Source organism: Chelonoidis abingdonii, chromosome 24 (assembly GCF_003597395.2).
Source record: "Chelonoidis abingdonii isolate Lonesome George chromosome 24, CheloAbing_2.0, whole genome shotgun sequence".
Taxonomy (NCBI): Eukaryota; Metazoa; Chordata; order Testudines; family Testudinidae; genus Chelonoidis; species Chelonoidis abingdonii.
The window spans coordinates 4372735-4384883 of record NC_133792.1 but is presented as its reverse complement, the minus strand read 5'-3'; the positions used below and the strand labels follow the sequence as shown (position 1 = coordinate 4384883).

General features: G+C 45.0%; 1 protein-coding gene across 1 annotated transcript in view; it reads right to left on the bottom strand.

Moving 5' to 3' along the window:
- Positions 1-12149, bottom strand: part of ZNF618 (zinc finger protein 618) — a 142443-nt gene that overhangs the window by 119591 nt on the left and 10703 nt on the right. Inside the window, exon 2 of the mRNA XM_032772883.2 lies at positions 7384-7427. Within this exon, the coding sequence (XP_032628774.1) occupies positions 7384-7427 (44 nt within the window). The remainder of the gene's footprint in view (positions 1-7383; positions 7428-12149) is intronic.

The window sequence follows — 12149 nt, the reverse complement described above, 5'->3', positions numbered from 1 at the left end:
GAATTTGCTACCTTTTAATTTCATTGAATATCTGCTTTTTCTTGCATTCTAAGACAGGGAAAATAGAAGATTCTGATCTACCTTCTCTAGACCATTCATTACATTCTCACCCCTCACCCCCACACACTTCTCATTTGTCTCCTCTGTAAGGTGAACAGTCCTCTTTTTTCAGTCACCCTTCATAACAAAGTTTCCATGCCCTTAAACACTATTGTCAAGTTCTCAAAATTCCACATTAACGAACATGCACTGATATGTGGGGATCACAGGCAAGTGAAAAGGTTAGGAAGGAGTTGGGGTTTTCCGTTTAACATCACTAATTCTCAGTTTAAAACAGCTGCAGAGTGAACTGTAACTATTTCAAAGGTAGCAAGTGCTAGACACTTCAGATTGAAACAGCAAAAGGCAAGACTTTTAAATTGTATAAAATCAATTAAATGCAATGAATAAATGACTATAAAGGAGCACTGCTACAAGAAGGTAGTGAGATCAAGCACACGAAATTCAGAAACTCTAAAAAGATAAGGTTGCTTTGGCAACCCTAAACTGCCTGTATATTTTATGATATCCAGTAATAGTGAAGAGCTTAAATTATGGCTTACAACTAACAAGGGACAGTTTCAAATGGTCATAACTTTATAAAATCAATAACAAATATCTCCAACAAAACAAAGGCCTCGTTGAGGACTCTCTCAAAGACAGCAAAGAGTCCTGGGGCACCTTATAGACTAACAGACATTTTGGAGCATGAGCTTTTGTGGGTGAATACCCACTTCGTCGGACACATGTAGTTTTTTGCGGCTTATCTAAAAGCATGCCTAGATTTTTTTTTTTTTAATTAGTAAAGGTCTTTTTCACCTTCACGTAAATAAAATAAAATGGCTAAAAAGACTTTGCTCAAGTTTTCAAAAAAAATGTAAAGATTGTGAAAAAAATCACACCTGGGAAGCTTCAACCCTCATTCTTTGTGCACACAAATTTATGGGAGTAAATTCTGGCACTTAGACAGCTAAGTGTCTCTTTGTGTGCACAAACTGGGTACGCGCCTGTTTAAGTGGTACGGTTTATGCCAACAAGGAATTGCAGGCACAAAACAACACAGATGTAACGTTTGCACATTCAGAAGGGAGGTGACTACAGAAAAACTGAAGGACACAATTGTGCCACCATTAGAGGCACCCGCTACATCGCAATACACCCAGTAATTCCTATGCTAAAAAAGTCTGTATTGAAAACTAAGGAAATTGAACTAGATGTTGGCAGGACTAGAGACATTAGAAAAGGAAAAGAATTGCTAGGTCACTGTATCCATCCATCTTCTGGTGGCCAATACAAAGTTGTTCCCTCCAGTGCTTTGTCCAGGCTAGTTTTCAAAGACTCTGCTACTGACATTGTATTTGGGCCATCAGGCTTTCCAAACCCTGTATTATTTTGTTTTTTCTCTGCATCTCTTCAAATATCTTCTGTATGTACAGGATGTGGGCTTGGAAGGATTACATTTGTATCTCTAAATGTCAGTAAACGATTTCCCTGTATACACACAAAAACCCAATGAAAAAATACTTCCATTGATGATAATAGAAATTTACAGATGGGCAGAGAAAGAATAATGGCTGCTTGAGACCTTTTATTAGAGTTTGATTTAAGGATATTTATTTTGTCTATTTTGACATGTGCTGTTAACAATTTGTATTTTAATGGTTATAAAGCTTTAACTTTTGGAATCTCAATGTCTACTATTATCAACTAATTGTCTGAACCCTTCCCCATACCCTCACAGCTTGAGAAAATTTAAATCGATACAAAGTGGAAAAAAAATGTTTAAAAATAAACATCAATATTATCCGTCAAAATTATAAAAAAATAAAATTGAACTCTGCTGAGCCTAACAATATGTAAGTCTCATACTAGTGACACTTTAGTAGGGACATTTTGGGGATATAATAAAAGGCTTGCCTAACATATGGTCAGCTGGATGCCCAGAAGTCTGCCTAAGCTGTGCTGGCCACCTAGCATTCCTGAAGACCATCTGGACACGCAATGTAGCACATTCCAGAAGTAAATATTGTCATTATTTATCATTTTTAAGCATCCAGAAGTCCTCAGCAAGAGAGAGCAACAAAGTAGTAGGCAACTGGGATGTGTGGGAAGTGAATACAGGGAAAGGAAGATAGCACTCTCTAGATAACCAAACAATACTGCTTTAATAATGGCGGCTGAAAGATACGGGAGAGCAGCTGGAAGACATGAGCTTGGTTGTGCCATGGTAGAATGTGCCCCACCTGATGGATTAAACTTCAGCAGATCGTTTATTAGCAGATAGACAGAATTGCATGTCCGAGCAAATCGGGGAAAACAAAAGCACAATATAAAGCTTTAAAAGAGGGATTGAGCAGTGATGCTGGGGAGTGATTTCAGGTGCCCAGAGTCAAGGAGCGTCACGTGCCAGGATAAAAGCATTATGTCCAGACGAGATCCATTATACTGCAGTGCTTCTGTGCACCCCCTGAAGCCAGATGAGAAAGCCACACTGACAACAGACTCAGGCCTTATCTATGTGGGGGGCGGGAGGGAGGGTATTAACGAACATGATTCTATGAGTCTCTGATTCTATGATTGCACTGGAATAGGTTACCTAGGGAGATGGTGCAATCTCCTTCCTTAGAGGTTTTTAAGGTCAGGCTCAACAAAGTCCTGGCTGCGATGATTTAGTTGGGAATTGGTCCTGCTTTGAGCAGGGGGTTGGACTAGATGACCTCCTGAGGTCCCTTCCAACCCTGATATTCTATGATTCTATGAACACTGAATTTCTGTGCACTAACTGAGGGGTATTAGGCAGTCCACAATAACTGCGTACACTCATATAAAATGGTTTCTACCCCAGTACGGATTGGTGTGTATACACTGCAGGGACTTTGTGATGATTTTGTGCACGACATTCTAGGTGGGTATCTAATGATGCTTTGCTTCACAGCTGGACTCTATGAATTCTGGGAGTTCTCTCAGCAAGTGGACCTGTGGGTTTTGGGATCAAACTTAACAACTTCTGCGATTCCTCTCCTGCCTCCTGTGATTCATCTCTTGTGAGCTTGCGCCATTCCCTACAACCAGCACTCTTCTCTCTGCGATCATGGATGAAGCAGTGTTCCAGGGCGAGGTGCTGACAACCACCGATACAAAGATGCTGGTGGAGAGTTCTTTGAGATCTCGCTGCCAAGTGGCAATGGCTTTGGCGGTCAGTCGCAGGCTGTGGTAGTTGAAAGACATCCCATTACATGAATCTGTATTTGCTAACAGTGGCCTACAGTAATCACTGCAGTGGAAATGGTTTCATTCCACACACAAGATGATTGCCCACCAAGAAGAAAGGAAGAAAAGATTTACAACCTTACAGCTCAGTTACAACATTATGACAAAGAGCTAATTAATTAGGTTACAGCGATGAATACAGCCCAAGACCTTCAGAAAAAGCTGCTGGGTAAAATTTTCAAAAGCGCCTAAGGGCCAGATTATCAAAGTTATTAGACACCTAACTCATGAATTGGAGTTAGCAGCCCAGGCCCGAAGTGACTTAGGAACCTAAATCTCATTTTCAAAAGGGACTAAGTCTCATTAGGCTCCTAAGTTAGTTGGGCATTTTCAGAAACTTTACCACTTGCTAGAAAAGCCACATTAGTTTCCTTCTTATAATACCAGTTACATAGCCCCCTCTCTATTCTGATGTGCCCCAGCCCACCCCCCAGCCCATTTAAATGCACTGCCCACCCACAGGGATGCCATATCCCCTCCTCTGCATGGCACCTCCCCCTTCATATGTGCCATATGGCCCCCTCTGGGCCGATATATTCCCTACATGTCATCTCTCTCCTCTTCCCTGCCATGGCCACCCACTGCATGAACCATGAAGCCCCCTTTTTGCTCTGCCCCATTGTCTTGCACATGACACAGAACTCCCTCTGCATTTTGATCTGTGCTCCTCCACCTCCCACTGGTGCCAAGTGGCCCCCTCTCCACTCCAACATTCCTCCTCTCTCTCATGTTTCCCACGGAATGTTAGTGAGACTTGCTGCGGCCAGATGCAAAGCCGAAGCCTGAGCCCCACCACCTGGGGATGAAGCAGAAGCCCGAGCCCCCATGCCCAGGGCTGAAGCCAAACTGGCAGGGCTCAGGTTACAGGCTAAAGCTCTTGGGCTTTGCTTTGGTGTGGCTCGGGCTTTGGCTTTGGATTCCTGTCCAGGGCGGCAGAGCTCAGGCGGGCTTGGGCTTTGGTCTCCGTTCCTAGGGTTGTGCGATAATTTTTGTTGTCAGAAGGAGGTCACGGTGCAATGAAGTTTGAGAACCCCTGAGTTTGTCACTTTGCTAGTTGCTGGCTTTGTCCTGATCTTGCCTGCTCCTTTATGAGCTGGCTGAATGTCAGCATTTCAATAAGTAACAGGTGGGAGGCTGCCTCTTACAGTACATTCAGGATCGGCTAAATAATTTGATTATTATTGAGCAAAGTTAATTCTATGAAAAAGCCACTTCCTGCTCCATGCTCACACCATCTCACCCAAAGCTCTTTGGCACGTGCAGCTAAACTGTGGAATGGGAGGCTCGTTATGGCACGTTTGTGTCTGATCAACAAAGACAGCAAACTTGCCATTCTTCCACACTGCCAAGGCTTTGTGGCTGACCACTCCACTAGTGACAGCACATATTTCCAGACTGCCATTCACTCTGCAGATTTCCACCACTCTTTAAGAACTACTCTCTGGGTAGATAAGTATCAGTTCACCCAACAGTGAAATGCAGTCAACTCTAGGGTAAATTGCATGCTCATGAGACGGTCTCAGGTTTTGTAAATCTGTTCTAGGTAATTTCTGCCCTGGTCTGTTTCCCAGGACTTTGGGGAAGCAAGAGGCAGCTGCAGCACCGCTGTGCACTCCTACAGCTTGACAGCACAGATTCCAGGTCTCATCTCCCCCACTCTCACTCCCTGATGGCTGAATGTCTCAGCTGCAGCTCCTGAGATGAGACAATTGGGAAGGATGGAAGGATGGGTGAAGTCAGATAATAGTATATGGAGATATACCTATCTCGTAGAACTGGAAGGGACCCCGAAAGATCATCAAGTCCAGCCCCCTGCCTTTACTAGCAGGACCAAGTACTGCTTTTGCCCCAGATCCCTAAGTGGCCCCCTCAAGGACTGAACTGACAACCCTGGGTTTAGCAGGTCAATGCTCAAACCACTGAGCTATCCCTCCTCAAGATCTGGGGCTTAAGGGCAGGGATGAGCTGGATGAGGGAAAATTTCTGAAGCAAGCATGAGGTCAAGAGGTCAAGCCCTCAGCAGGGTATGTCACATTCTGATGATTTCCCCGCTTTTTCCTACTACTCATCGTAGAAGCAGATACCTTAAAATTGACCAGAATTTTCCCAACTTCTCTGGTGGCTGGAGACTGAAAAGGTCCCCTTCTGCATGTTTGAAAAACTGTCCCTTGAGAAAAATGTCAAGGGCTGGCAACTATGGGGGGAAGCAACTGCTATTGAGATGGGGCGTCTGCCCCACACTGGCATGTAAGGGGCTAAAATAGCTGTAAAGAAGGCTGCATAGGAAACAGCCAATAGGAGAGAGACTGCGAGGGGCAGCCAATCAGGGCCAGCAGGCCCATATAAGAAGAGCCGCAGGGTCAGTTGCTGCCTGGAGCTCAAGGAGGGAGACCTGGGTTCCTAGCAGATGGATGGAAGCTAGCATCCTGGACACAGCAGTGCTGGCAGGGACTGGGGGAGTGAGAGGGAGCTTCTGGGTGGCCGCTAGGACTGACCCGCTGAAGCTCTGAGGTAAGGGTGAAGACGGGGGAAACTGGTTCAGGGAAATGTATTGAGAAGTAGGAGGGGACAAAGCATGTGGCTGCCATCTTCAGAGTCCCTAGAGTAGTGAGTGGGCCTGGGTCCCTCTCCCTACTCACTACTAGAGAAGTGGCTGGACACTTGGACTGCAGTATTGATCCCTGGAAAGGGGGAAGCACAGATGGTGACACACCCGGAGGGCCGTGTCATGAAGCAGATGCTGTGGTCCCTGGAGCGACGCAGCTCAGAGAGCAGATGTGATGGCGGGTGAGGCACCATCAGGAGGGGGCGTACCAACCTGCAGAGCTAACCCCCAAGATGGCCAGCATGGTGAGTTGAACCCCATCACACTATTCAATTCCAAGACTTATCGTTCTTACTTTATAGAAATATTCATCAATAAAAAATAAAAATCCTGATACAGACGCACCATGGGGCAAATCACCCCATTATCCTAGCCACATGGTGCATCACAGGTCCTAACAGGGCATCAGAAACACTAGTGAACATGAGATTCCCCAAAAGCACAAACTAGGCAGGAGATGGGGCCCACCCCCTTCATATCAGATTCCATTAGCCTGTCCCTCACCCCACTCATGTCCCTCATTTTTTCTGTACAGCCTCTCCCACCTCACCAACACAGACACACATGCTGCTCCTTCTGCTTCCTAGGGGGTTTCTCTGCTTGGAATGGGGCTGAGTCAGGAACTCCCAGTTTTCACATAGACACTTTATAGATTAGAAAAGAAAGTGATACATTTTCCTGTTCCCACTGTCCCCATCCCTAGCTCTCACCACAAAGGTAGAATTTAGTCCTGTGCCTCTAGGCACAAACCCACAATGCCATAATTCCAGCTCTGCTTGGAGCAGCAGCGATCACCAACACAAGAGCCTTGTCCTGGGGGGCCTAACACTGCTTCTGTCTGCACAGGAGAAAGTACTCAGCCCCCACCCACCAGAGCAAAGGATTGTTTGTGTGTGCCAGGAGCTGCAGAGGCTGAGCTTCCCCTTGTCCTGGCCACTGAGATGCTGCAGTGGCAGTCGCCTCCTTGTCCCCTGCCACCTGGGATGCACTGGAGCCAGCAGCTGGGTTGCCTCACTTTTGGAAGGGACATCTAGCATAGGGCCCTGTGGTGGTGGCCACTCTCTTCCTGAGGAGCAGCAGGGCGGCTTGCAGCCCAGAGTCATGGCAGTGGGACCCTCCCCTGCACAGAACAAGAGAGGGCCTAGTCTCCTCTCATAGCAGACATGGGGCCACCAACTTACTACTTCTGCAGGAGATTGCCTGCAGTCTCAGGCAGACGTCCCTGCACTGGTTACACTCAGGGAAAGTTTTTCTTTACAGACATGAAAACTAGAAACTTTGCGTGACTCTAGGAGCCAGGGCCCTAGAAACAGGCCTATGGTTCCTATGCTTTAATCAGGCTCCTGCCCCATACCTTGCTCCGTGGCTGTCATCTCTGGCTCCTACTCCAGAGACTGGCACTCCACAAAGACAGAATTGCCAAGAATATTCACACCACAGCCAGAGGTGAGAGAAATACGGCCACATACCTGCTTGAAGAGCTTCTCTTCCCAGTACTGCTGCTCTCATCAGCCTAGAGAACAAGAGAAAAAGAAGAGCTGGTTAGGGTCAGACAGAGCAAAGATTCACACTTTGTAACTTTTCCCAATAACAACAAGATAATATTCTGCACCGATAGTCTCTCGCTTTGTCCATCCTGCAGGCTGCACTCCCACCCCCAAGTTTTCAGTCCCCTTTCTTCTGGATGAAAATGGGAGTTGAGTGAGGGGCAATGGATGATAGAAATTATTATTTGTACTTTGGAAATGCCAAAGGCCACAATCAGAAAGTAGTTCCCCATCCTGCTGGGTGCTGTGTAGACACATTAGATTGCTAATTCACTGGGACAGGGACCATCTCTCTATTCGGCATTCGTACAGAACCTAGCACACTGGGATCCTGGTCCATGACTTGGCTCATAAGTGCTAGGATGATGATAAACGACAACAATTGTCATTAGGACACCACAGTCCTGGCCATTGAAATGTCTACAGTTTTAGGACCCAATCCTGCAAAAACTTACATACATGCTTAATTTTTGCATTTGGTGGGACTGCTTGTGAGCTTAAAGCTAATCATGTGCATAAGGCTTTGTCAGAGCTCAGAAAGTGAGGTAAGATGGTGGTGAAGCCGAGGGTTACGGCAATACGGCCGTGCAGTAACGTGGATGAGCTCTGCATACAACTCACTGATTCCAAACTGCTGTAAAGTGTTGGGGAGGGGGCTTTAAAAAAAATATTATCTCCAACTGTTCCCCAAGCCAGCTCTCCTGAGTGGGCTGATTTCTTGCAGCTAGTCACAGCAGAGGTGGCTTCCGAGAAGAGATGGGGAGGAGAGGGAAGCAGTTTCATGGGATCAGTTCAGGGAGGCACTCCATGTGTGAGGGTCAAGCACAGAGGAAGTTCAGAGGTGGCCACTGGAGGAGCAGCCCAACAGGATAACATGTGAAAAGGAGGTTTGGGCCCTAAACTGCTTGACATGAGCTGAGCACCGAACCCTATGGTGATAAGCAGTGAGGAGATCAGTCTCCTCCCAGTTATCAGCACCAGAGCTTCTTTCGATCATTTTAAAACTGTGTCCATCTCTCCTGCAAAGCCCATTTCTCAGAGTGGAGCAATTTTGGAGCACGTGGTGTGGGCCCAACAGACATAACAATGGTCCAAACTCTTACACCCTTTCTGGAAAAATACAAATATAAATAACCAGCTAAATGGCCGAACTGCCCTGTTTTATGTTGAGCTGGGGCCTCCAGTAAAAAGCAGCAGCAGATTCATTCCCACCAGTCTGAGCCAGCAGCAATTACAATATTGGATCCTTCAAACGCGAGAACAAAGGTAAAGGCTTGTTTCCTTTCCTGTAACTGAGACCAGCTGAAGATTCTGTCCAAGAAAATAAAACTTCATTGTCGGGGCCAGAGTTTCCAAACAGAGCGAGAGGATCACTTCAGCAGATCCTTTGGTTTGGAGACTCGTTCTGCCTTTCCTGTGCTCTTCCTGCACTGAGAACTACAGCCGCTGGCAAGTGGGCAACTGCCTGGCGTGGGGGTGGTGCAGGGTCCCAAGACCAGCACCACCATAGCCTTTACCCCAGTGGGATTTGCCTGGCAGCACATAATTCAGTGGCCTTCTGTGTGAACGGGGACAAGAGATCCTCCAGGACGGAAGGTGGGACAGCATGTTTCTACATTGCAACCGTCCAAGTAGGTGAAAATATGGGCCTCAGCAGGACCATGTCCCTTTAACACACTATGGGAGAGGCCTGAAGATGTACACTTTGGTCAACGCTCCCACGGGACGGCACAGCCATGGGCTCTGAAAACAGCACTCACTGTGGCATTTGCCTAGGAACATTTTGTGTCATTTATTTATTATATACCATCTGAGCACTTCAAGATACTAATGAGTCATATCCTCATCCTAACTCTGCATAGGTGAGAAGTAGTATTATCCCTCCTGTACAGATGAGGAACTAACTGATACACAGAGAAATTGTGACTTGTCCAAGACACACAAGATGTCTGTGGCAGAGCCAGCTCTCCTGTCCCCCTATCAATCAATCTGCACAACTCTCCTGTGCATCAGGCACTCTATGAGCCCCATTAACAGAAGAGGACGCTGAGATCATGAGTATATGTGACCTGGCCAAAGCCACAGAGGCAGTCACAGTGCCAGAGCTGAGTTAGAACCTGGCAGACATGAGTCTCGGTCCTGTGCTTAGATCACTCGAGCCTTTCGCCCCCGGACAAACCATCCCCTACTAGTTAGTCTGTAGAAAGTGTGACCTCTGGATCCCCAGATTCAGTTAGAAGACTGGTTTTCTTGTTTTTCTAAACAAACCTGGCTCACTCTGTAATTGGAAAGGGTCAAGCTCCCTCCCCTCACTCATTTCTGAATTGTCTAATGCATGACCTTTTCATTGCTAGAATTGTGTTATCAGGAAACTGCTACTATTTTTAACTCTTACAGCTTCTAGGCACTGTGCCTTTCCCCCCAGCCGCTGATTAGAGGTTTCCTTGGAAAGACAATATTATTCCAATCTCAGAAATTTTATTTCTGAATTTGTGCAAATAAGTTATAAGACATTAACTGCATTTCACATTTTGTGCAAATGGCAGAAACAGGCAATTCATGTGCAAGATGGGGGCTAGCCAAGGATTTTGATAAAATAAACCCTTTTTTAATTTAAATGCTAATGCACTGAATTAAAATTTAATAACTGAGGAAATTGAAAAGCCGAGCAGGAATATTGGAAATAAATCCAAGCAGAAACAGCTGAAATTAAAAATTCTAGAGAGTGGGAGGATAGCAGCTAAGCTGTCTCATATGATTACATTTCTTTCTTTCTTTTTTTTTTTCCCCCAGAATGAAGGGTGGAAAAAATCCTATCTGTGGCTGGCTGTAGGGCTGTAAATCAAGAGTGTTGTGATTTATTGCTTAATTTTCCTGAGGGAAAAAGGCTTTCTTTAATGCTGAAATATTTCATAAATTTCAAGCCAGCATAAATTCTTAATTTAAAAGTTGAAAAGGTCACATTTAGTGCACTGGTGCAATTCTGAAATCTTAAAGGAATAGCAAACAAAAATTGCAATTTTATTTATTTTTAAATTCTCAATGTGAAATTTTGTTAGTGGAGATTTATCTCACTTATTAAAAGTAGAGGCATTTCTGGGATTCTGATGACTGGAGCAGACTATTAGAAATGAAGTGATAAAGATTTAATTCAATTATAAACCTTTTTTTTTTTTTTTTTTTAAAGTCACTTGAGGAATTTTTGGCAAAAAATTTCCTCCCCCCATTGCCTGGGAAAAGCCAGAAGGGAGGAGTTGACAATGTTATTGCTTCTGTTAGATCTCCAATCTTTTGTGAACGTTGATATGTTCATTTGTTATACAGCTGTTCAGCTACAGAAAGGCTGTCAGAGCTCCCATAATTCAAAGCAATCAATCAAAAATTAATGATTTGTCATGCTTACACAATGGAAAAAAAGGCTGTATGGGAGCCTGCAACTGGTAGATTGCTCAAACCTTCAGGGCATTTTCTAGAAAATTACATCCATGCCTAAAAAGGAGTCTTAATATGCAGCAGGGAACTGTGTGAGGTGCTAGGGCATTGCAGCCATCTAAAGCACCCAATAGTGAGGGAACAATCCATGTTTCCATTTGTCTGAAAAGCTTAATTTAAAACATCCTCACAAAGAACTTTATACTCTCCAGTCCTGGATCAAAGGGAGGTGACGGGGGACCTTTAATTAAAAGTCCATATTAAAAACTGTTTACTGAAGGTACAGTTTGTCTGGACAAGCACTCAAAAGTCAAGAAATGCAAAAGCTGTAGCTGAACACACAACCTTAACTCTGCCTCCTTGGGCATATGTATTACAGTACCTGCTTGTACTGATGTAACTACTGTTCAAAAAATTAAAAGGCACTGATCCTGGGAACACTTACACATAAGGGGGGACATGAGAGCAGTCTTCAAATATTTGAACGGCTGCCATAAAAAAGACTGAGAAAAGTTGTTCTCTCTTGCCACAGAGGGCAGGAGAAGAGGCAATGGGTTCAAACTACAGCACAGCAGATTTAGATGAAATCTCAGGAAAAACTTTCTAGTTGTAAGAACAGTAGGATAATGGAACACACTGGCGAGGGAGGTTATGGAAGCTCCTTCACTGGAGGTGTTCAAAAGGAGGCTGGAGCCATCTGCCTTTGGTGGTTTAAACACAACAAATCCTGCCTCTTGATCGGGGGTTAGACTAGGTGACCTCTGCGGTTCCTTCTAACCCTATGATTCTATCAGTAACTTCAAGCAAACCGAAGCCCCACTGCACTCACTGTGACTGCTCACGTGTGTAAGTGGGCATGAGCGTTTGCAGGTTTGGGACTCAACACAGGATTAAAAAAAAAAAAATTCTCTTAGGCCCCAAATCTGTAAAACTGTACACACATGCTTAAGTTTATGCACTGCAAGTTCTCTCACTGAAATGAAGGGATTAATGTGTAATGTCAAGTATATGCACAAATCTCTTCAGGACTGGTGCCTTATGTGTGTGTGTGTGTGTATATATATATAGCTTCCTCTTTACTATGTTGAAGCGCTGGGTAACTACCTGTTTCTCAGTAAGTGTGGATATAGGTCTTTTGTCCATCCACACTCCCCTCATACATCCCCTCTCATTAGGTCTACTGTTGTAGTAGCATTCCATCAATTCCAGGTTCTCTTGTCTCGTCCATGAATGGTTTGTTCCAGTAGCCCACTTAA